This window comes from Gopherus flavomarginatus, chromosome 9 (genome assembly GCF_025201925.1).
Source record: "Gopherus flavomarginatus isolate rGopFla2 chromosome 9, rGopFla2.mat.asm, whole genome shotgun sequence".
In the NCBI taxonomy this organism is placed as follows: Eukaryota; Metazoa; Chordata; order Testudines; family Testudinidae; genus Gopherus; species Gopherus flavomarginatus.
Genome location: NC_066625.1, coordinates 58,576,852 through 58,603,422, shown reverse-complemented (window position 1 = coordinate 58,603,422; position 26,571 = coordinate 58,576,852). Strand labels below are relative to the sequence as shown.

The 26,571-nt window shown below is 43.8% G+C and overlaps 1 protein-coding gene across 10 annotated transcripts in view; it reads right to left on the bottom strand.

Annotated features, from left to right (window-relative positions):
* The window catches only part of HERC1 (HECT and RLD domain containing E3 ubiquitin protein ligase family member 1), a 234,589-nt gene that overhangs the window by 96,730 nt on the left and 111,288 nt on the right, over positions 1 to 26,571 (bottom strand). For all 10 annotated transcript variants that reach the window (XM_050966953.1, XM_050966944.1, XM_050966945.1 and 7 more), the window contains exons 24-27: positions 25,858 to 25,978; positions 24,530 to 24,581; positions 1,801 to 2,072; positions 712 to 927 (exon numbers count right to left, since the gene is read on the bottom strand). In XM_050966953.1, coding sequence (XP_050822910.1) covers positions 712 to 927; positions 1,801 to 2,072; positions 24,530 to 24,581; positions 25,858 to 25,978 — 661 coding nt within the window. The remainder of the gene's footprint in view (positions 1 to 711; positions 928 to 1,800; positions 2,073 to 24,529; positions 24,582 to 25,857; positions 25,979 to 26,571) is intronic.

The following is a 26,571-nucleotide window of genomic DNA, read 5'->3' as shown; positions in this document are numbered from 1 at the left end:
TCTCCTCACAGGAAGGGCATCTTTCCTTTTGGCTTGCTTTATTTGGCCCGCTCTACTATGACTGGAAAAGGGGAAACAAACAGAGCAGTCTCGTGAATGGCCCAATTCAGGGATCAAAGTACCGGAAATTTAAGCCCCCTAAGGAACAGCAGAGAATGTGAGGATGGGAGAACGAGGAAGGAATCTTGTTTGCTGCTGCAATAAAAATCAGTTTTAAAAGCTGGAATTGCAAGAAATAAGGTGGTATTGCTGAACCACACTTCTATTTGCACCACAGGAGACAGAGAATCTGGAGGGGGAAAAGGTATACAGACAAGCCACAGACCATTGTGGCCAAGTTTGAATTTCCTCTAGTATTTGGTGCGGGAGACAATCAGATACGAAAATTCACAGGAGTGCTCTTAATGTTTGTCATTGGTTTAAACTGTATTGGAGACAAAATACTGTCCTCCTTAAAAATGGTTTCTACATAAGGAAGAGCTTGGGGCTCCAAATAAATATTGTTCAAGTTATAAAATATACAGTGAATATCCTAACGTGAACATAACATTGTTCTCCTACTGGCTTCGATACAGACTAAAATAAGAGTCATTAACATTTTCAAATTAAAACTTTTTGAATCACAAGTGTCTGTATATTAAAATACCTTTATTAAATGAAAAAGTTTGCTTAAGAACCTATTTTTTCAAGCTGTATAAGTACTTTTCATACCTGATAGTGATGCAATCGGACACTCTCCCCTTTGGCTCCTGCATGTCCAACAGTGCTCAAGCCAAAGCATCCAGCTAGAAACTGCAGTCTAACAGAAGTAAGCAGTGAGGAAGACTGAAATGCTGGCCCTTGACGGCTTCCCATTAATGGGGCACTGCCCTTCTCCTCCATCCCTGACAGCAATACTAGGATCTGATGAAGTGCTTCCAAACGAAGCTTAAAGAAAAAAAGGAAATAAAACTGATTTACTTCACTTAATAGATTTTATATAACAAGGACTGTTAACTGAAGTATTTAATAATTAAAATATCTTAAGAATTGATAATGAGATTACCTGTAAATCATAAATAAAATAGCAGGTAGTCAACTGTGAGTAACATGGCCATTAAATCATGGAAGAGTTTTGTTTGCATAATATATCATGGGGATAAAACTCTTATGTTTTTTACATTTAAATTTCCTGAGGTAGGATTTTTTTTTTTGTTGGTTTTGTAAGAAAAAATTCTGAGCTGTTGACCCTGATGCCTCCTGAGCCCTAGGTCATAGCTAAGATGTTTCTAACCTAAGCTCCACCAGCCCAACATGATGCTTAAGAAGCTTTGAACTCCAGGAGCAGTATAGGGACAGATACAGTTTAAAGAAAGTCAAAGATTTAATGTTTTCAGGCTTTCACTGAAAGTTTTAAATATCTTGTCTACTTTCAACATTGATAAATTTAGCACACCTGAAATAATTTTCTTCAAGTCTGAAATATTTCAAGTTCACAGAACAGCATTTTAAAAGCTCCTACATATTTTTTATGTATTCCAGAAAGTACATCTTTCTCTTCTCTCAAACATGTTAAGTGAAAAGAATGCTCTTAAAGTTCAGCCTATTATATATTTAAAAAATGTTGAAACAAGCAGCAGTTTCAATTAAAGTTTGTAACAAAGAAGGGAGAAAATATGAATAAAATATGCTTTGTGGTTCAAAAAATTTTCCAGCAGAAGTTTAAGAGTTAGTCTCATCACATTGATTCATTCTAAAGGAAAGAACCATAACATGGATTTAGTACACAAGGAATATAAAAATAATGTAACTATAACTTACCTCGGCCCTCAGCTGCTGCTGTTCCATTGCAATAATTGAAGCCTGGGGGCTAGTGGACATACTCTCCTCTGGCTCCTTAAAACCAGGTGAGTTTCCTACATCTCCACTTACAAAACTGACAACATTTTCAATCAAAGTATGAACTCCAAGGGATTTTGAAAGATCAAAATCAGATTCAACAAATGAGTAAGAGGAGCTGTACAACCAATCTCTGCTGTGTTTTAGTCGAGCCCATGAGTCACTTAGAGGTTCCACTTGACTGTGCATTGCTCCTAAATATAAAATATAAAATTTCATAAATTCCAATTCAATAGAAAATTTCATTTTGACAGTAGGTGAAGACTGAGCTGTTGCTGTTCAAATAGGTGGTAAATGGGCATTTATGTTTAATTATACCATGCATTAAGAAATTAGAGCAAAGCACCTCAGTTAAACGACAGCAATATAATAAACTAAAGGAAAGGCCAGGTTTCTATTACTACATATCCTATAAGCAGTACAGCAACACCCTGCCCCAGGAGAAAAGGAAAAGGCAAAGCCACTCAAACCATTTAGCTTAAAGCTAGAACACTGAATAAAAATGCTATGCAGCTAAATGGCAAACAGTGGTGAAGAAAGATCTGCAACAAAAGAAACTGTACCCTAAGATATTCCTTATAAGATCTGATTCTCAAAGAAGACTTTTATTTTACTCATACTATTATATCTTTTCTATAGGCAAAACTATGCAGTGGTTTATAGCTTGTTTCAGATTAAATATTTACCAAACACACGAGTGAAGAAGGGCATGTAAACCAACAAAAATACTTCACTCTTATACAGAGCATTTACTTTGGAATTACTGTGTGTCAGTGGGTGGTGTATTTTAAATGTATAAAATAACTACATATATGTTATATCTCCAAACTATAATTTTGATTTCACGAAATCCACTTTGAAATACTTCTTGATATTTCCTGTAGTAACTGTGCGACTACATTTACACTAGGATATTTACCCAATGAAGACAAGTGTCAGCAAAAAGCTGAGTTAGTGTGAAACATGATTTAATTTTAAACCAAACCACGATCAGCAAAGTGCTGTCTGGTCCTTGTCTACATTTGCAGTTAAAATATGTCTTGCAGAAGTTCCTGGTACTCATCAGCAGTGTGCCATTTTCCATTGCAGACAAAGTTTACAAGATTATGGGAGAAATGCCCCTCTGGCAAAAGTGGGTACAATTCCACTAAGTAAATGAAGTCACAGTTGCTTAGGCATTTAGCCCTATAACTTTAGCTTTGGTAGTCAGTTTTTTATTATTACTTTTTTTTGCTAAGTGTCACTAGTATGCTTGATGCAATACAAGATATAAACAAAAAACAGCTCCTACTCCAAGGAGCTTACAATCTATACAGACAGACAATGAATGGAGACACACGAGAGATAACCAGAAAATGCTACTAACCTACATTTTATTTAATACACTTATTTTAAAAAATCTAAAAAGTTTAGTTTATACTTAGTAAGCTACCTTGGCATCATACAGCATTAATGTCTCTTGTGGGCCTGGAACCATAGGCATAATTTAAACAGTCGTAATCTTATTGCTAAATAAAGTTAATTGTGCATTCACACAACTGTGACAAAACCACACCAGCATTTCTGTTTTAAACGCTATTTGCAGGGGATGGGGTTTAAAACTCAGTTCTACAAATTCTAAATCAGAAAATTCAATCTTTTCAAAACAATCCAATTTTTTACATACACAACTGACCACAACTACATCTTAGATTTCAAATATTTCCTTTTCCAAATGTGGTCCATAATATGGTTTAGCCACAACTTATTTTCAAAACATTTGATGGGCCAATGCATTGAACTGTGAGAATTTATTATATATGTCCCAATTACCCCTTTGTAAAGAATTTTCATGAGTATTTGCATGACATGCCTAAATACTTATTTACATAACAGACCAAAATGGCTTCAAAAAGAACCATTACTATGTGTGAAAGTAGAATGAATTATATTGTGAAAATAGAAAGGATTAAAGAAATGCTGTCTGTACCTTTAAGCAAAATTGTTGGAATGCTGCAATCCAGGTGTCAGGAATACAGACATTAACATAGAACAACTGCACCGTTTAAGGGCAATTGGTGAAGTATTAGCCTTAGATGGATAAGAGTTAGTAAGGAAGTAGGATATGCATGCTGTGCCCCAGGTGAATTTTACAGTTTTGCTTTCTTTGTCCCTTTGTCTAATTCCCGCTCTTTTATCTGTATAAATAAGACTGTTAGGGTCTTGCATGGCCACTCACATTATCTGGGTGCTATTGGCGGAGCGCTGCGCTAATAAAACAGAGTGGTCTGACAAACTGTGAGTCCTGAGTCTAACTTTAACATATGTCTTGGCCACCCAATATAGCTGGCAACATAAAATCATAATCAAAAGTTGCTTTAAATTTCAGGAATACTATGGTTGTGAAACACTTTGAGAAAACCAGCAACAATTAAAGTTAAAAAGATATCTTTAAATGTTTTAACTTTTGCTGGGTATGTTACAACCTTATTATTTAAATGCAGACACGGCTTATATGTAATTATTAAAATTACTGATATTTATTCTGTGATGCCTACTATCAGAAATTTCTAACTCAATTTTTAATTTTCTTTTTGGTACCTGGTGACATGTTGTGTAAACAAGTAAGGAGAACAAGAGACATCAGGCTGGTGCATAGACAGATATAATTATTCTTCGTAGATTATCAGAACCTCTAAAAGTGACCACTATTAGGATGAGTATTAATCTCAGTTGTATGTGGAAACCACAGGTGAGACCCACACTTCTGCTCCAGCTCCTTTACAACAAGCAAAAGTGCCAGAGTGGTGTAAATAGACTCTAAAATCCCTGATTCTGACCCAGGAGGGATGCTGCTGGCACAAACACTGTTGAAAACAACCGTGAGATTGAGCCCTCCCTTGCAAACCCAAGAGGTGACATGCTGGGGGCAAGGCCACAGCACTGTAGAAATTCCAGACAGTGCTATGGCCCACAGGGTAGCCCACTCTAATGTCGAGAGGCCGCCCCTGAGCTGCCTAAGTTACACTAAAGGCCTCTCCAACTTCCTGCAGCAATCCAGGATCAGGAAGGCAGAAAGCTGTCTTAAAGGTATCTTAGTTCCCCTTCACCCCAGATGGTGAATTCTGCACTGAACCTTTAAAAGCACATCACAGACTCTCACCCCATGGCTCCAAACATCAAAGGGCTGGTACAGAAAAAGCAGTGAAGAAAAATAGTTTATTAAAACCATGTACTGGATGATGCTACCCTGTCGTCAAGGTCTGACAAAATATTAAGTGAATTTTAAATTTTGTTAATAGAAAAAGAATTTGAGAGAAACAGTTGCTATTACTGAGCCATAACATAAATAAGTTGATATAGATGGAAAAGTTTCAAAACCAATTAAAAAATTTAACTGCCATTATTGCGCCAAAAAAATAGTGTTTAAGAGGATGAGAGAAATCAAGGGCTCTGAGAAGCAATATGAAATTAATGAACATGAAGAAGGATTCCTGCTGAATATAGCCAGATTATTTTTAATGGGTAATGTTAAAATATGATGGGTTTGGTACAAAACAAATTTTTCAAAAGTTAGCATATATAAAGCAAGAATGAACAAACAAACAAAAAAAATCACTTTCTGAGAAAAATGTTTAAAGTAAAAATTCAAACAATGAAATATTTGGCTCTGCATTAGCTTAGCTGTGAGATAGAGATGGCACTCTTAGGACCTACACAGTTACACTAAGGATTTCTTATAGAGCATTTCGGATCATGTGAATATAGTTATGCATAAAAAAATTCCACAGAGCAATAATCTTGAAGCTTACATGAAAAATGATTGAATGTTTACTTGTCCTTATAAGCTAGCTTTTAATAATGGAGTTTTCAAAATGAATGTGGCACAGCTGCAATACATACTTTATAAAACATAAAATATGTAGGGAAGCTAAAGAGGGGGAAAAAAAATAAACATGCCATCATGTACTTGCTTGAAGCTCTTCTTTTTTCTGGGGCTCAACTGGCCAAAAAGGAGTAAATACACTACCACATAAGAATCAGAAGACAAAAGGAGACATTTGATACAAAAGACAACATTTAAAAAAATTCTTTCTTAATATTACCCTGGCTCAAATTTAATTGATCTATCTGCATTTCATCCATGCATGAAAAACATCAACAAGCAAACTCTGAATAAAGCATTTTCTTGGTAACAATATTCATTAGTTTGTATCATCTAGGCAGCACAAACCTTGTAAGTTCTCTGCATCATAATTTTTGATTTTGTGTTTCCTCTTCTGTTGCATTTATATCCATGTGCTTATATATATTTATATTCCATACTTAAGAAACAATCATTTAATTCAAAAATTCAGAATTACACTGACTACTACAGGTACTGAAAAATATTTCTATTACTGCAACAGCAGATAATTTAGATTTAAAGTATCTGCACGACTGTATCCTGCTGGTTATAATTCAAGTTACTAGAAATTTAAGAAACTGTACTAAAGAACATATGAGCAATATACCATCTCATCACAGACATTTGTGCAACATACCAACTCATAACAGATTGAGACAGACACACTCGTGGTTTTGTTTGCCCACAAAATTGTATGTGTAATTGCATGTCTAAATGTGTGTGTATTTACCACAAATGTACATGCAGAATCTGGGGTTTTATTTGCACAAACCACCATTTAGATGCATTAATACTCACTTTTTCCTGCCCTAAAGGAACTGGGAAAAAGATCCGACGGATATGAACAAAGAATGCAGACAGGATGCTGCCTACTGAGCTACATCAGTGCTGGGGGCTCTCTCTGGTCTGGCAAGACTGAAGATGATGAATCAATAATAGACAGAAGAGAGGAGAGGAGAGGAGAGGAGAGGAGAGAAGGCTGAGAGGCGCCCAGGGAAGATACTAATCTCTCCTCTCCATCTCCAGTGGCTAAAAACATTTCACGGAAGATTTTTGGAGGGATTTCTACCTTGCTGGGGTGGAAGCTGATGGCAGCTTTCTAGAATCTGATTGAGTAATGGGTGGGTCTAAGCGCTTCAAAGGATCCAAGGGCAGAAGAAGGGGACTTCTTGTCATGCTACTGCTCAGGTGGAGCATCTGAAGAAACAGGGAATGGAGAATTAGCCATTCAGTCCCTGCTTGCATTTTTGGATCGAATAAGAACTTGAGGTTCATGCAGGTGAAAAAGCAAAGCTTTCCTTCCATACCTGCCTGCAGAACCACCAAGCAGGGCAAACTCCTTTTTATAGTATCAGAGGGGTAGCTGTGTTAGTCTGGATCTGTAAAAGCAGCAAAGAATCCTGTGGCACCTTATAGACTAACAGATGTTTTGGAGCATGAGCTTTCGTGGGTGAATACCCACTTCGTCAGATGCATGTAGTGGAAATTTCCAGGGGCAGGTATATATATGCAGGCAAGCTAGAGATAACGAGGTTAGTTCAAATGAGGGAGGATGAGGCCCTGTTCTAGCAGTTGAGGTGTGAAAACCAAGGGAGGAGAAACTGGTCTTGTAGTTGGCAAGCCATTCACAGTCTTTGTTTAATCCTGAGCTGACGGTGTCAAATTTGCAGATGAACTGAAGCTCAGCAGTTTCTCTTTGAAGTCTGGTCCTGAAGTTTTTTTGCTGCAGGATGGCCACCTTAAGGTCTGCTATAGTGTGGCCAGGGAGATTGAACTGTTCTCCTACAGGTTTTTGTATATTGCCATTCCTAATATCTGATTTGTGTCCATTTATCCTTTTCCGTAGCGACTGTCCAGTTTGGCCGATGTACATAGCAGAGGGGCATTGCTGGCATATGATGCCATATATTACATTGGTGGACGTGCAGGTGAATGAACCGGTGATGGTGTGGCTGATCTGGTTAGGTCTTGTGATGGTGTCGCTGGTGTAGATATGTGGGCAGAGTTGGCATCGAGGTTTGTTGCATGGATTGGTTCCTGAGCTAGAGTTACTATGGTGCGGTGTGCAGTTACTGGTGAGAATATGTTTCAGGTTGGCAGGTTGTCTGTGGGCGAGGACTGGCCTGCCACCCAAGGCCTGTGAAAGCGTGGGATCATTGTCCAGGACGGGTTGTAGATCCCTGATGATGCGTTGGAGGGGTTTTAGCTGGGGACTGTATGTGATGGCCAGTGGAGTCCTGTTGGTTTCTCTCTTGGGTTTGTCTTGCAGTAGGAGGCTTCTGGGTACACGTCTGGCTCTGTTGATCTGTTTCCTTATTTCCTAGTGCGGGTATTGTAGTTTTGAGAATGCTTGGTGGAGATTTTGTAGGTGTTGGTCTCTGTCTGAGGGGTTAGAGCAGATGCGGTTGTACCTCAGTGCTTGGCTGTAGACAATGTATCGTGTGATGTGCCCGGGATGGAAGCTGGAGGCATGAAGGAAGACATAGCGGTCGGTAGGTTTTCGGTATATGGTGGTGTTAATGTGACCATCACTTATTTGCACCGTGGTGTCTAGGAAGTGGACCTCCCATGTAGATTGGTCCAGGCTGAGGTTCATGGTGGGGTGGAAGCTGTTGAAATCGTGGTGGAATTTTTCCAGAGTCTCCTTCCCATGGGTCCAGATGATGAAGATGTCATCAATGTAGCGTAGGTAGAGAAGGGGCGTGAGTGGACGAGAGCTGAGGAAGCGTTGTTCCAGGTCGGCCATAAAAATATTGGCATATTGGGGGGCCATGCGGGTGCCCATAGCGGTGCCACTGATCTGGAGATATATATTGTCATTAAATTTGAAATAGTTGTGTGTGAGGATAAAGGCACAGAGCTCAGCAGCCAGTTGTGCTGTGGCATCATTAGGGATACTGTTCCTGACAGCCTGTATTCCATCTGTGTGTGGGATGTTTGTGTAGAGAGCCTCTACATCCATGGTGGCTAGGATGGTGTTTTCTGGAAGGTCACCAATGCATTGTAGTTTTCTCAGGAAATCAGTGGTGTCATAGAGACAGCTGGGAGTGCTGGTGGCATAGGGTCTGAGTAGAGAGTCCACATATCCAGACAGTCCTTCAGTGAGAGTGCCAATGCCCGAGATGATGGGGAGTCCAGGATTTCCGGGTTTGCGGATCTTGGGTAGTAGATAGAATAACCCTGGTCGGGGCTCTTAGAGTATGTTGATTTGTTCCGGTGTTAGGGTAGGGAGTGTCCTGAGTAGATGGTGCAGTTTCTTAGTGTATTCCTTAGTGGGAACTGAGGGAAGTGGCCTGTAGAATCTGGTATTGGAGAGTTGTCTGGCGGCCTCCTTTTGGTAGTCAGACCTGTTCATGATGACAAGAGCACCTCCTTTATCAGCCTCTTTGATGATAATGTCAGGGTGGTTTCTGAGGCTGTGGATGGCATTGCATTCTGCACGACTTAGGTTACGAGGCAAGCGATGTTGTTTTTCCACAATTTCTGCCTGTGCACGTCGGCGAAAGCATTCAATGTATAGGTCCAGACTGTCATTTCGACCCTCAGAAGGAGTCCATGTGGAGTTCTTCTTCTTGTGCTGTTGGTGGGAGGGTACCTGTGTATCAGTGCGCTGTTCAGTGTTATCCTGAAAGTATTCTTTGAGTCGGAGACGGCGAAAGTAGGCTTCCAGATCTCCGCAGAACTGTATCATGTTGGTGGGGGTGGCAGGTCAGAAAGAGAGTCCCCGAGATAGGACAGACTTTTCTTCTGGGTTGAGTGTGTAGTTGGATAGATTGACAATATTGCTGGGTGGGTTAGGGGTACCATGGTTGTGGCCCCATGTGGCAGGTAGGAGTTTAGACAGCTTACAGTCCTTTTTTCTTTGTAGAGAGGTGAAGTGAGTAATGTAGATCTCCTGTCTTATTTTAGTGAAGTCCGTTTGTATGGAAGTTTGGTTATTAATGAGAGTCTCCAGGTTGGAGAGCTCTTTTTTGATGTTTTCCTGTTTGCTGTATAAGATGCTGATCAGGTGGTTCCTCAGTTTCTTTGATAGAGTATGGCATAATCTCTCACTGTGGTCTGTGTAGTATGTAGATAGCACTGGATTTTTTACCTTTAGTCCATTTGGTATGATGTCCATCCGTTTGCATTCAGAAAGGAAGATGATATCTGTCTGTATTTGTGCAAGTTTCTTCATCAGGTTGATGGATTTCCACTCCATATGGCTAAATGCAGTGCCTTGCATGGTATCAAGTATCAGAGGGGCAGCCATGTTAGTCTGGATCCTTAAAAGCAGCAAAGAATCCTGCGGCGCCTTATAGACTAACAGACATTTTGGAGCATGAGCTTTCATGGGTGAATACCCACTTCGTCAGATGCACGTAGTGGAAATTTCCAGGGGCAGGTATTTATAAGCAAGCAAGCTAGAGATAACAAGATTAGTTCAATCAGGGAGGATGAGGTTCTGTTCTAGCAGTTGAGGTGTGAAAACCAAGGGAGGAGAAACTGGTTTTGTAGTTGGCAAGCCATTCACAGTCTCTGTTTAATCCTGAGCTGATGGTGTCAAATTTGCAGATGAACTGAAGCTCAGCAGTTTCTCCCCACAGACAACCTGAAACATATTCTCACCAGTAAATGCACACCGCACCATAGTAACTCTAGCTCAGGAACCAATCCATGCAACAAACCTCGATGCCAACTCTGCCCACATATCTGTATCAGCGACAGCATCACAGGACCTAACCAGATCAGCCACACCATCACCAATTCATTCACCTGCACGTCCACCAATGTAATATAAGCCATCATATGCCAGCAGTGCCCACGTCCACCAATGAAATATACGCCATCATATGCCAGCAATGCCCCTCTGCTATGTACATCGGCCAAACTGGACAGTCTCTACGGAAAAGGATAAATGGACGCAAATCAGATATTAGGAATGGCAATATACAAAAACCTGTAGGAGAACAGTTCAACCTCCCTGGCCACACTTAAGGTGGCCATCCTGCAGCAAAAAAACTTCAGGACCAGACTTCAAAGAGAAACTGTTGAGCTTCAGTTCATCGGCAACTACAAAACCAGTTTCTCCTCCCTTGGTTTTCACAGCTCAACTGCTAGAACAGGACCTCATCCTCCCTGATTGAACTAACCTCGTTATCTCTAGCTTGCTTGCTTATATATACCTGCCCCTGGAAATTTCCACTACATGCATCTGACGAAGTGGGTATTCACCCACGAAAGCTCATGCTCCAAAACGTCTGTTAGTCCATAAGGTGCCACAGGATTCTTTGCTGCTTTTACAAACTCCTTTTTAGCAACTCTTGCACTGCCCACTAACTATATTGCTGGTGGTGCTCACACACTAAGTCTGACCATGTCGAGTAGTGAGCGTTAAGCTCATGGGAAACAGGAATTGGGCAGGGAAAGAGTTCAGTTCAGTAACTCACAATTTAACAAAACTATCTGACCTATACTATTTCTGAAGAGATATAACTCTCTCAAGAGCTTGCTGCTCTCTTGGCATGAAAGCATAACTTTTGAGACAAACTGCACATGAGGAAGGTGTTACAGATGGCTTCGCATAATCTTTGACACCTCTGCATTACCTTCATCTCTGCGTGTAGGAAGAAGCAATCCATGTGGACAGGACTGCTGGGCACATTTTCATTGGACAGATGGACGGGTGGAGACACACACAAAAAGCTCAGTTCAGAGAGGCAATTTTTTTTTCAAGAGTAAAATATTTGGAATGACTTATTATGATAATATTTAATTAAGAGCAAAATTGTTACAGATTGAAATTGTATTTATTTGAAAAACAACAAGACAAAACCAGAGCTGACTGAAAAGGACAAAGACTAAGGATGCAAGCAGCTCCGTATCTATTCAGGGAAATGCCTTTGTAAAGCAGCAAGATAAACTTTAATTCTGTTCTCCTTATGGTTGCACATAATTAACTCTATACAGCAAAGTGATACAGTTACTATGCTAGAAAGTGCTTTAAGAAAAAAATTACATCTATTTATTGAGGAAATTTGCTTTAGGGAAGTTTTCCTACTAAATCCCAATGCCCTCCACCTTCTTCCAAGATATAACCTATAGGAAACAGTTTCTATACAACTGTAACAACTGGGAACCTCTTCCAGAAAACTTAATTCCCAGTTAACATTATTTACCAGACTTATTTTTTTTCCAGTTTAGACAGATGTTTAGGATGGAGGCATATATCTCTGTTTTGAAGGGGCTGGCAAAATTCAAAGTGAGATACTACCAGCAACTCTCATCCCCCAAAGGGGGCTACATGATGAAACGTTTTTTTCTCTTCAAATAAAAACAACAGAATGTAACCAAAAGGAACAGAAAATACTTCCTATGGTACTGCATGGTTCCATTTGCCCTTTTTCCTTCCCATACAGAAGATTAACATCTCTGTGCACCAACTCATCATTCAAACCAGTAAGTAGGTTAAAGCTCCATTATCAATCCCCTAAATCAACAATATTCTTCCCTACAAAATAAACAAATCCAAGACCTTAAACAAATCACAATAATTGATTGCCTTGAGCTGCAATGAGGAGAAAAAAAAATAGTTAATTGCCCTACAGTAACTGTAGTTGTTCAAGATGTTGCAGCAAGTGTGGATCCCCACTATAGGTGCACATGCAACTCATGCACACAAGGCTGGACTTTTTGGCTATCAGTATCTGTTGGGACCATGCATGTGTCTCCTTGTGCAAAGGGATAAAGGGCGGGACAGCCACCACCTACCTCACTTCCCTTGCAATCCACAGTCTTTGCTACAGAGGACTCTAAAAAGCAGAGACACAGGATGCGTCATGAAATCCACATGGAAATCACCTTGAAGAACCAGTTAGTGTAAGGTAAGTAACTGTTCTTCACAAATGTGTCTGTGGATCCCACTATATAGGCTCCAGAGGTGATCCCAGCAATTACAGACTGGTAAGTCTAACCTCAGTACCGAGCAAATTAGTTGAAACAATAGTGAAGAATAAAATTGTCAGACACAGAGAAGAACAAATTGTTGGGCAAAAGTCAACATGGTTTCTGTAAAGGGGAATCATGTCTTACTAATCTATTAGAGTTCTCGGAAGGGGTCAACAAACATGTGGACAAGGGGGATCCAGTGGACATAGTGTACTTAGATTTCCAGAAAGCCTCACCAAAGGCTCTTACGTAAATTAAGTTGTCATGGGATAAGAGGGAAGGTCCTTTCATGAACTGAAAACTGGTTAAAAGACAGAGAACAAAGGGTAGGAATAAATAGTAAATTTTCAGAATGGAGACGAATAACTAGTGGTGTTCCTCAAAGGTCAGTCCTAGGCCAATCCTATTCAACGTATTCATAAATGATCTGAAGAAAGGGCTAAACAGTGAGGTGGCAAAGTTTACAGATTATACTAAACTGCTCAAGATAGTTAAGACCAAAGCAGACTGTGAAGAACTTCAAAAAGATCGCACAAAACTAAGTGATTGGGCAACAAAATGGCAAATGAAATCTAATGTGGATAAATGTAAAGTAATGCACATTGGAAAAAATAACCCCAACTATACATACAATATGGTGGGGGCTAATTTAGCTACAACTAATCAGGAAAGAGAACATGGAGTCGTCGTGGATAGTTCTCTGAAGACATCCACGCAGTGTGAAGCAGCAGTCAAAAAAGCAAACAGAATGTTAGGAATCATTAAAAAAAGGGACAGAGAATAAGACGGAGAATATTTTATTGCCCTTATATAAATCCATGGTGCACCCACATCTTGAATACTGTGTACGGATGTGGTCTCATCTCAAAAAAAAAAAAAAAAAAAAAAAAAAAAAAAAAAAAAACTAGCATTAGAAAACGTTCAGAGAAGGGCAACTAAAATGATTTGGGGTTTGAAACGGGTTCCACATGAGGAGAGATTAAAGAGACTAGGATTTTTCAGTTTGGAAAAAGTGGCGACTAAGGGGGGATATGACAGAGATATATAAAATAATGAGTGGTGTGGAGAAAGTGAATAAGGAAAAGTTATTTACTTGTTCCCATAATATAAGAATTAGGGGCCACCAAATGAAATTAATGGACAGCAGGTTTAAAACAAATAAAAGGAAGTTCTTCACATAGCGCACAGTCAACCTGTGGAACTCCTTGCCTGAGGAGGTTGTGAAGGCTAGGACTATAACAAGGTTTAAAAGAGAACTAGATAAATTCATGGAGGCTAAGTCCGTGAATGGCTATTAGCCAGGATGGGTAAGGAATGGTGTCCCTAGCCTCTGTCAGAGAGTGGAGATGGATGGCAGGAGAGAGATCACTTGGTCATTACCTGTTAGGTTCACTCCCTCTGAGGCACCTGGCATTGGTCACTGTCGGCAGACAGGATACTGGGCTGGATGGACCTTTGGTCTGACCCAATATGCTCACTCTTATGTTCTTATATGTGACTAGAGAGCAGCATCCTCTCTGGGTGGCGGGAGTAAGCAATGTCAGCTGCATCAGTCAGAGACTGAAGTACTGCTCTGCAAACTTGGCACCTGCCATAGCAGACATGTCAAGTGCCTAATGTTAACAAGAGCCACTGTGTTGCTCCACGTGGCTGCCTTACAGATTTAAGAGATTGGCACATTTCTGAAGTAGGCTGAGGATGTTGCTTGTGCCATGGTGGAGCAAGCCTTGATGTTTGGAGAGAGAAGCTTGCCAGCCAATTGACAGCAGGTGGAAATATGCCATGCGATTCATTTCAAGATTCTGTGGTATGAAATAGCTTGGCCTTTGACGTGCTGGGTCTGACCACAAAGGGAGACAGCCTAAATGATTGGTACTGTTGAGGTAACAGAGCAAGGCCCTGGAAATATCCAGATAATTAGGCTTCTTTTCTCCTCACAAAGAGTGCAACTTCAGGAAGAAAACTAGTAAGACGACAGACTGATTCCGGTGGAATTCTGAAACCACTTTAGGGAAGAACTTAGTGTGTTATTTCATCAACATCTTTTGCCTTTGGAAGGATGTATACAGACGTAAGAGCCAGGAGCTTACTGACTCTCAACACTGATGTGTTGAGTTATCTTGGTGGTAAGATGGTATATCGAGCATCTGATAATGTTCTGAAAGGAGGTTCCATGATCTGTAAGAAGATGTCGAGGTCCCATCCGAAAGTTAGGTCTCTACTTGGAGGGCAGATCTGAAGAAGGCCTTTGAGAAATCTCAACCCCAAGGTTGTCAGAAGATTAAATGTGATCGTTTTGGAACACAGCCACCAATATTGCTGCCAGGTGGACTTTGAGGGTATGTCTAGAATGCAGCTGGCAAGTGTGATTCCAACATGGGTAGACAGACTTGTGCTAGCTAAGCTTGAGCTAGCATGATAAATACAGCTATGTGGACATTGAGGTGTGCAGCAGTTGGGCCTACCGCCCATGTCAAAGCCCACTAAACACAAGGTCCACACAACCCTGTGAGTCCAAACTCGAGCAGCTGGCTCAAACAGCCAGCAGAGGCCACAACATCCACACTACCATTTTTAGCAAGCTAGCTCAACGTGAGCTAGCGTGAGTCTGTCCATCTGTGCTGCGAATCAAACCTCCCAGCTGCAGTGTAAACATTTCCTAAAACAGCTAAATGCTAGTCCTGCCTACTTCAGGAGCAGCATCTAGTCCAGAACCTTTGGCATTGAGGCCTCTACTGCATTCATATTGTTTTGGGCTGCCCACATAGAAATCTTTTCCACTCGGAGGAGTAAGTTTACCTGGCAGAAGGTTTCCAGCTTAGTAAAAGAAATCTCCTGAACCTGTTAGAAGCAGTCGCTTTCAATCCTATTCATCCAGCCAACATCCAGGCTATCATCTGTAAAGATTATGGATCTCAATGCAGTATTTGACCCTGGTTTTATGATATTATGTCTGGCAGATGGGAAGGTATATAGGTGGTGGTCTGGACATCTGCAGGAAATGCAACAGATAAACTGACTTGGCCAGTAGGCAGCTATCTTAAATGACTGTAAATTTGTCTCATCTGATGTTGGATATTATCACAGGGAATCAGGGAGATAGTCTCAAGGACTCCTATATGCCTTCCCACCTATCGAAGAAAAGACATCTGGAAGGGAGTTTGGACTCACCCTGCCTCTAGAGCAGAAGTCCCAGCGCATGGCATTGTCTGCTCTAGCAAACAGACCTATGGAGGGGGTCCCCCACTGGCAGAATATTGGGCCTAAATGGATTTCTGCAGTGACCACACATGGCTAGTTACTATGTTTCTGCTCAGTAAGTGCACCAGGTCATTGCTGACTACTGGAAGGTGTAGAGCTAGCAGCCTCCCTCTGTGCTGATGGAACTACTCCCATAACTCACTGCTTCCAGACAAATGGATAATTGAACACTTCGTTTGTTTACATAGTACATAGCTGAAGCATTGTCCATCAGGATCTGCAGAGTAGAGTTCCAAAGAGCAAGTAGGAAAGCAGTGCAGGCTAGACGGATGGCTCTTAGTTCCAAGAGGTTCATATGGCGCTTCAGATGATTATGAGACCATGTTCCTTGCATCTGAAGGTGGTTCAGGTAGGTGCCTCAATCTGTCCCTATGGCATCTGTGACCAGCTTTGTTGCTGGGAAAGAGACTGAAAAGAGTATCTCCTTTTTCAACTTCAAGGTCACCATTTGAGCTCCCGCATGAATGGGGGAAGGAGTGTGGTTCATTTGTATAATACTTGGACAGGGAGCAAGTGGAATCTGGCAAGCGACAGCACATATGTGCACATGGACATATTGGCTACACCATCATAGGACCTAATCACATCAGCCACATCATCAGGGGCTCGTTCACCTGCACATCTACCAATATGATATATGCCATCATGTGCCAGCACTGCCCCTCTGCCATGTACATTGGCCAAACCAGACAGTCTCTATGCAAAAGAATAAATGGACAAAAATCAGCCGTCAAGAATTATTACATTAAAAAACCAGTTGGAGAACACTTCAACCTCCCTGGACACTCAATTACAGACCTAAAAGTAGTAATCCTTCAACAAAAAATCTTCAAAAACAGACTCCAATGAGAAATGGCAGAACTGGAATAAATTTGCCAACTGGACACCATTAATTTAGGCTTTAATAAATTCAGGGAGTGGATGAGTCTTTACACAAAACTAAAAACTATTTCCCCATGCTAATTTTTCCCCTACTGTTACTAACACCTTCTTGTCAACTGTTTGAAACGGGCCATCCTGATTATCACTACAAAAGTTTTTTTTTTCCTTCCTGCTGATAATAGCCCACCTTAAATGATGAGTCTTGTTAGAGTTGGTAGGGCAACACCCACTTTTCTCTGTGTGTGTGTGTGTGTAAATATCTTCCTACTGTATTCCACTGCATGCATCTGATGAAGTGGGTTTTAGCCCACGAAAGATTTTGCCCTAATAAATTTGTTAGTCTATAAGGGTATGTCTACACTACGAAATTAGGTCGATTTTATAGAAGTCGATTTTTAGAAATCAATTTTATACCGTCGATTGTGTATGTCCACACTAAGTGCATAAGTTGGAGGCGTATGTCCTCACTACTGTGGTTATCATCGACTTACGAAGTGGTGCACTGTGGGTAGCTATCCCACAGTTCCCGCAGTCTCCACCACCCATTGGAATTCTGGGTTAAGCTCCCAACGCCTGATGGGGCAAAAACATTGCTGTGGGTGGTTTTGGGTACATGTCGTCAGTCTCCCCTCCCTCCGTGAAAGCAACGTCAGACAATCATTTCACGCCTTTTTTCTGCGCGGACGCCATACCACAGCAAGTATGCAGCCCGCTCAGCTCAGTTCACCGACACCACCGCCGTTGTGTCCTAGGTGCTGCTGTCAGCAGATGGTGCAGTAGGACTGCTAACCGTCGTCATACACCGCTTCCGCTGCAACTGTGCTCTGCAGCTATTGCCTCGATAGCAAATTTCTCCATGTTGTCTGTCATGGGATCCTGGGTATGTGTGTTCTTCCTCGGGAAATGTGCGCGGTACTAACCGTCGTCCTCCACTGCTTTCGCTGCAACTCTGTTCTCCTGGCACCACGAATCCACCTTGCAGGTCTTCTCGCCGTTCTGTATAAATATCTATTCTTGTGGCATCTGTTGTCATCCATCGATTTTGCTGCAACTCTGCTTTCCTGCGCTCCTTCAGACACCACACCACGGCAAGCATGGAGCCCACTAAGCTCACCGCTGCTGTTGTGAGCATTGTAAACACCTTGCGCATTATCCTGCAATATGTGCAGAACCTGCAAAAGCAGGCGAGGAGGTGACGACAGCGCAATCACGATAGTGATGAGGACATGGATACAGACTTCCGTCAAAGCACGGGCCCTGGCAATTTGGACATTATGGTGGTAATGGGGCAGGTTCATGCCCTGGAATGCTGATTCTGGACAGGGAAACAAGCACAGACTGCTGGGACCGCAAAGTGTTGTGGGTCTGGGATGATTCCCAGTGGCTGCGAAACTTTTGCATGCGTAAGGGCACTTTCATGGAACTTTGTGACTTGCTTTCCCATGCCCTGAAGTGCCAGAATACCAAGACGAGAGCAGCCCTCACAGCTGAGAAGCAAGTGGTGATAGCCCTCTGGAAGCTTGCAATGCCAGACAGCTACCGGTCAGTCAGAAATCAATTTGGAGTGGGCAAATCTACTGTGGGGGCTGCAGTGATCCAAGTAGCTAATGCTATTACTGTGCTGCTACTATCAAGGGTAGTGACTCTGGGAAATATGCAGATCATAGTGGATGGCGTTGCTGCAATGGGATTCCCTAACTGTGGTGGGGTGATAGATGGAACGCATATTCCTATCTTGGCACCGGACCACCTTGGCAGCCAGTACGTAAAACCACAAGGGATACTTTTCAATGATGCTGCACTGGTGGATCACAAAAGGGACATTTCACGGACATCAATGTGGGATGGCCGGGAAAGGTGCATGATCCTCCCATTTTCAGGAACTCTGGTCTGTTTGAACAGCTGCAGGAAGGAACTTACTTCCCAGACCAGAAAATTACCATTGGGGATGTAGAAATGCCTATAGTTATCCTTGGGGACTCAGCCTACCCCTTAATGCCATGGTACATGAAGTCATACACAGGCACCCTGGACAGCAGTAAGGAGCAGTTCAACTATAGGCTGAGCAAGTGCAGAATGGTGGTAGAATGTGTATTTGGACATTTAAAAGCTCACTGGTGCAGTTTACTGACTAGGTTAGACCTCAGTGAAACCAATATTCCCATTGTTATTGCTGCTTGCTGTGTGCTCCACAATATCTGTGAGAGTAAGGAGAAGACGTTTATGGCGGGGTGGGAGGTTGAGGCAAATCGTCTGATGTCCGATTACATGCAGCCAGACACCAGGGCAATTAGAAGAGCACAGCTGGGCTCCCTGCACATCAGAGAAGCTTTGAAAACCAGTTCCATGACTGGCCAGGCTACAGTGTGACAGTTCTCTTTGTTTCTTCTTGATGAAAACCCGCCCTCTTGGTTCACTCTACTTCCCTGTAAGCCAAATTACATCCCTACCTCGATCACCGATTTCAGAGGCAATAAAGTCATTATTGTATCCAAATCATGCATTCTTTATAAAATCATCACACAAACGGGGAAAACTCGTCAGGTAGCCTGGGAGGGGTGGGTGAGGAGGGAAGCACTGGGTGGGATGGTGGATGAGTGGAAGAGGGAAAGACAAGGCCACACTACAGTTCAAAAAAGACGGTTACTCACCTTTGTAACTGTTGTTCTTCGAGATGTGTTGCTCGTATCCATTCCAATTAGGTGTGTGCGCGCTGCGTGCACATTCGTCGGAAGATTTTTACCCTAGCAACACTCAGTGGGTCGGTTGGGCGCACCCTGGAGTGGAGCCGCTATGGCGCCGGATACATATCCCTGCCGACGCAACCGCCCCTCAGTTCCTTCTTGCTGGCTACTCCGACAGAAGGGAAGGAGGGCAGGTTTGGAATGGATATGAGCAACACATCTCGAAGAACAACAGTTACAAAGGTGAGTAACCATCTTTTCTTCTTCGAGTGCTTGCTTGATTCCAATTAGGTGATTCCGAAGCCTTACCTAGGCGGTCGGGTCGGAGTGAGATGTTGCAGAATGCAAAACTGCTGAGCCAAAGGTTGCATCATCTCTGGACTGTTGAACCAGAGCATAATGTGAAGCAAAGGTGTGGACCGAAGACCAGGTAGCTGCGTGACATATCTCCTGGATAGGTACATGAGCCAGGAAGGCGGCAGATGAAGCCTGAGCTCTGGTAGAATGCGCGGTGATGTGGCTTGGGGAAATATGAGCCAAATCATAACAAGCGCGGATGCATGCCATCATCCAAGATGAGATCCTCTGAGAGGAAACAGGTAGGCCTTTCATTCGGTCTGCTAGCGCGACAAAGAGTTGGGGTGTTTTACGAAAGGGTTTTGCCTGCTCAATATAAAAAGATAGCGCTCTACAGACGTCCAGGGAGTGCAATTGTTGCTCCCGTCGCGTTGAGTGTGGCTTTGGGAAGAAGACCTGGTTAACGTGAAATGCCAAAACCACCTTAGGGAGGAATGCCGGGTGTGGTCGCAACTGCACCTTGTCCCTGAGGAACACAGTGTACGGCGGATCTACCGTAAGAGCCCTGAGCTCGGAGACTCGCCTGGCCGATGTAATGGTTACGAGGAAAGCTGTCTTCCAAGACAGGTAGAGTAGCGAGCAGGCTGCTAACGGCTCGAATGGGGGAGACATAAGTCTGGTTAAAAAAAGGTTGAGGTCCCAGGTCAGGGCTGCGTGACGTACTTGGGGGTAAGTGCTCCAAGCCCTTGAGGAACCTCGAAACAATAGGGTGTGAGAACACAGAATGGCAGCCTTCCCCTGGGTGGAAGGTAGAGATGGCTGCCAAGTGTATCCTCAGTGATGATACTGCTAGGCCCTGCTGTTCCAGAGACCAGAGGTAGTCCAAAATAGAGGGAATCGGGACCTCAGTGGGAGTAAGATTATTCGTTTCACACCAGCAGGAAAAATGCTTCCACTTGGCCAGATACGTTGACTGGGTGGAAGGTTTCCTGTTACCCAGGAGAACTTGTCGAACTGATGCACAGCAACGTAACTGACTGGTTTAGCTACGCAGCAGCAACGCCGTGAGGTGAACGGCCTGCAGGTCTGGGTGGCCAAGTCTGCCGTGGTCCTGAGTTATGAGGTCTGGGTGGAGTGGCAGCGTAATTGGGTTGCCTATCAACAGGTCGAGCAACGTGGTGTACCAGCACTGCCTGGACCACACTGGAGCGATCATGATTAGACGCGCTCTGTCCCTGCAGAGTTTTAGCAGGACCTTGTGAACCAGCGGGAATGGTGGGAAGGCATAAAGCAGCTGGCTCTTCCACGGCATCAGGAAAGCGTCCGAGATCAATCCCGGGAAAAGACCTTGGAAGGAGCAGAACATCTGGCATTTCCTGTTCGCGCGGGAAGCAAACAGGTCTATGTGGGCAAATCCTCACTTCTGGAAAACAGAATGAATAACATCCTGGCGGATCGACCACTCGTGAGACAGGAAGGACCTTCTGAGTCGATCCGCCAGAGTGTTCCGAACCCCTGGGAGAAAGGATGCTACCAGGTCTATCGAGTGGGCTATGCAAAAGTCCCAGAGTTGAATGGCCTTCCTGACAAAGGGAGGAAGATCGTGTCCCTCCCTGCTTGTTTATGTAGTACATGGCCGTTGCGTTGTCAGTAAACACTGAGACACAACTGCCTTGTAAATGTTGCTGGAATGCCTGGCACGCCAGGCGGACTGCTCTCAGTTCTCGGACATTTATGTGTAATGCCAGCTCCTGAGGTGACCAGAGGCCTTGAGTACAAAGATGACCAAGGTCAGCACCCCAGCCAAGAGATGACGCGTCCGTCGTCAGGGACATTGAGGGCTGGGGCAGATGGAACGGCAGCCCTGTACACACCAGGGAGGGAGTCAGCCACCAGTCTAGGGAGCCTAGGGTGCTTGGGGGAATGGTGACTATCGTGTCTATTGGGTCCCTGCCTGGGTGATATACCGAGTTGAGCCAAGCTTGGAGAGGACGGAGGCGGAGCCTGGCGTATTTCGTCACAAAAGTGCAGGCAGCCATGCGACCCAGGAGATCGAGACAAGTGCGAGCCAAGGTCGTCGGGAAATTCTGTAGACCTCGGATGATTGTTGCCATCGCCTGAAATCGCGGCTGCCTCCTTCGATTTCGGTGCTGGCGCCTGTTGGTCATGGCGTTCTCTCTCATTAACAGACTAGACGACTAGTGAGCAGGGAGGAGGATGGACATACAAGTACTTGTACCCTTTAGAGGGCATCATGTATTTAAGCTCGACTCCCCTGGCCGCAGGAGGGATAGAGGCTGGAGACTGCCATATAGTATTGGCATTGGCCTGGATGGTCCGAATAAACAGTAAGGCCACTCTGGTGGGGGCATTTGCTGAAAGAATGTCCACTACCGGGTCCTCTACCTCCGGGACCTCCTCCACCTGGAGGTTCATATTGAGTGCTACCCTCCTCAGGAGGTCCTGATAGGCTCTCAGGTTGATTGGAGGAGGGCCTGAGGAGGATGTTCCTGCCACCGTCTCAACTGGAGAAGAGGAAGAGGAGATGCCGGGGACGAGCGGGTCCTGTGTGGCCTCATGTTCTTGGGCGACCTCCTGCTCCAGTGGAACCTGGGAGTCCGATGGGTGAACTAGGGTTTCCTTTGTAGCAGTCAGAGGAGGACTGCTAACTGTCGCCTCTGGCACTCGGTGCTCTGATGGGACAGAGCGGGACGGAACTACTGGTACGCCTTGGGCCTGGTGGTACGCCCAAGGTGTCCAGAAAGACCACTGATGAGGGCTTTGGTCCTGGGCCTGGGTCTCTTGGAAGACTCTGGTGGGCACATCGGAATCGCGGTCCTGTGCATAAGAAGCTGTCTGCGTGGGACGACACTAAGCGCGTCTGGATGGCCATAGAGGGGCTGAAAAGCCCTGGGCAGAGTCTCTGTCTCTAGCGGACTTTGCTCTACTCGGCATCGGGGACCAGTACCGGGAGGCATACCGGTACCGGGAACGAGATCTGGACCTGCGACCGGAGAGGTGCCGGGAGGTCGACCGAGATCTCAAGGCTCGACATCGGGAGCGGCTACGAGATTCATGGTGCCTGGAGCGGTGCCGGGAGATGGAGCAGTGCCGACAGTAGCGGGCCAGCGAACAGGATACTGAATGGTGTCACGAGTGCGACCTACCAAGGAGGAGAACGGTGCCGGGACTGCGAGCGGCGTCGGGAGCGGGAGCACCTATGGGACCTAGAACGTCTGCAGGACCGTGATCGTGAACGGTACCGCTCTGCTGTGCCGACAGAGATTGGTCTTATCAAGGCAGGCTTACCGAAAGACTGTATTACCAGCACCGCCGGTGCCAGGGGTTGAGGGAGCGTCGACTCTGTCGTGGCAATCAGATCCCTCGCCGTTGAGAATGTCTCCGGTGTGGATGGAATAGTAAGCTCAATCACGGCTTGCGCCGGGGAGCTGACAGGCACCGGACTCGACAGCCCTTGTGGGACCAGAATTGACGGTGCCGACATCGTTGGCGCCACGGCAGGTGTCGGTGCTGGGCGATCCGACTTAGACGAGCTCTCTGACTGTGGTGCAGGTGGCAGGGAAGCAGTAGGAGTCTTAGGCTTTCTCGACCTCGGGGAGAGGGAGCGGTGCCGAGTCGACTTCGGTGCCGGCGACGGCCGGTGCCAAGAGGCCTTGGCAGTACCGGCGCAGTCCGGTACCGAGGAAGCGCTTCTGCCCGTCGATTGACCAGCGCTCGGTGCCAAAGGTGGAGGGGTAAGAGCCGCCTCCATGAGGAGCTATTTTAGCTGAAAGTCCCACTCCTTTTTTGTTCTCGGCTTAAAAGCCTTGCAAATGCGACACTTATCTGCCAGGTGAGATTCCTCGAGGCACTTAAGACAGGAATCATGTGGATCTCCTGTCGGCATCGGCTCATGACAGGCCGAGCACAGTTTGAAACCCGGTGAACCGGGTGTAGGTCCCAGCACCAGGTGCGGGGAAGGGGCTAATCCCCGAACCCCTCTTAACTAGAACACTAACTTTGAGCTATATACACAAAAATAACTAGAGAACTATGAGTAGCTAGGGAGGTGGAGGTCAGTAAAATCGCACTCCACAGTTCCAACGACCGACACGGCAGTAAGAAGGAACTGAGGGGCGGTTGGGTCGGCAGGGTTATATATCCGGCGCCATAGCGGCGCCACTCCAGGGGGCGCCCAGCCGACCCACCGAGTGTTGCTAGGGTAAAAATCTTCCAACGAATGATTTTCGCACACCTATTTGGAATCGATATGAGCAAGCACTCAAAGAACATATCCAATCCCCAGACCTTGTTTAACGTTGGACAGTAACTGAGTTGTGCTAACACCTTTATCCTCTATAATGCATCTAAATTAATAAAACAGCTCTCACTAGCTCCTAAAAAATATCCCACTAGGAAAAGATATATACAGTGGGTTCTAGAACTTACCAATCAGACATCTTTGCCACACAAATACATGATCAAAGAGTGGTTATTTATGGTCAATAGTAATTTTTAAGAGACTTCAAAAATTCTAATTTTTTTAAAATAAGAGAACAATTTTCATGAACCATTCTAATGAGCTAAGATCATATATATGATACTTCAGAAACAAGTTATTTCATGTGAATCTAAAAGTACTTTTAAAAACACTGAAAGCAAGTTTAAAATCTCCAACTTTACACCAATATCCAATATATTAATAAAAACTTACCCCTCTTTCTATGTGAGGATGCCAAATCCAAATCAACATTTCGTCTTCCACTCTAGATTTAAAAGAATGAATACAAAGCCTCATTTCTCTATCTAATTGTACAACAAAAGGTATCTCAAGATTTAGGCTTTCTTAAAGCTTTTCAGTACTAAGTGAAATGAGACAAAGCAAAGCATTTTATTTTAGTTAAAACAATCTGAGTTTTAAATAACATGACAGAGAACATACCACATTTCTGAAGAACTAATTACTGTAACTGCCATAACTTAAAAAAAAAAAAAAAAAGGAAAGACTCTTAACAAAACTTCATGATCCACATGAGCATGCTAGTCTGGGAGACATGTAAATCTAAAATCATGTTCCTCAGAATACTCCAATTCTTCATTTAACAAGATTTCTAAGCCTTTGAGGGGAAAAAAACTGTAGTGCATAGCTTTGGCTGTGTAAATGTCACTATTGCTCACGAATAAGGTTCCGTGTTTGTAAGGGAGGTCACGGAAGTCACGGATTCTGTGACTTTCCCTGATCTCCATGACTTTTGCAGTGGCTGGTGTGCCAGGTCTGGGGGCCACCTGAGCAACTCTGGCAGCCTCCAGGCCAGGAGCATGGGCTGCTGCTGGGGCAGTCTCCCCCCACTCCCAAAAGCAGGAGTTTGGGTGTGAGGGGGCTCAGGGCTGAGAACTGGGGTGTGAGGCGGTGCTTACCTGGAGGGGAAGGAGGGGGCTCCCCTCCCTCAGTGCCTAGCTCCATGTGCTGCCTCTGTCAGCAGGCATCGCCCTTGCAGCTGCCATTGGCTGCAGTTCCCAGCCAATGGGAGCTGCAGAACCAGGGCCTGGGGCAGAGCAGAGGCAGCACGTGGAGCTCAGGAGCCGGGTAGGGAGCCTGCTTTAGCCCTGCCAACCCTCTTCCCAGGCTGCGCCCCTGAGCACCACCACCTCCAAGTTTTAGTCAGTGGTATATAGGTAAAGTCACGGACAGGTCACGGGCTGTGAATTTTTGTTTACTGCCCATGACCTGCCCATGACTTTTAATAAAAATACCAATGACCAAAATGTAGCCTTACTCATGAACAACAAAAAAACAACCTAAACTAACCTATAATCATTTTAAAGTTCATTTTTGTGCAATCCTTTGTTTCCCCAATAGCAATGTGGGTGGTTTGCTGTGGTCTCCTCTGTATATCCACTGTATATCCACTCCTCTGTATATCCACTGCAAATTCATAATGCTTCTAAGCAAAATGGTACATGTTTAAGATATCTTTTATATCTGAAAAAATATAGATGTAAGCCTGAAACTGCATAAAACATCGAGTTAGTTTTACCTACCAGTGAGTAACCCTCTTCATCTGATTCAGGTTGAGATAAATCAGATTCACTCCTTGATTTGATCAGCCTATAGTTTGAACTAGCGTGGGTTGAACGACTCTCTGCAGTAAGACTTTCACTCCTGCCTCACAAACATATGCATATAAAAGAGAAAATTATTTCATAAATGCCCTTTATAGAATACAAAACTAAAGTAAATTAGCAGTCATAAGTTGTTGTACAAAGTCTCTGCTACAAATATTAATTTCAGGGTATAATATTCAGAAACTAAACTTTGTATATAAACATAAAAAGTGTGTATACTACCTACCTGTATCACCATTAATGTTTATATCAGACACAAAAGCAAGCACTGATAGTCAAATATTGATTCAGCTGGCAACACAGCTTTATTTGGGAGAAGTCTAACGAGGATTGTCTCAAGGCCAAAAGGAGACAGAAATAAGACATGAAAGGGCTTGCAAATGTTTACTAACACCTTCTATTAGCATACATTATTGTTCCTCAGCACTCTTACTGTTCAGCAGATGTGATAGCAGCCTGAGATGATTAATTTCCCTGAGCTCTTCGGTAAGTGTTACATGCAATAATGTTCAGTATGCAGAAACACTTAGATTTCTAGCAGAGGGGACATGGCAACAGACAAGGAAAGGCACTATATTCATTTAAGATCCACCCATTAAGTGAATCTTAAGGTCAATATGCTGAAGATGA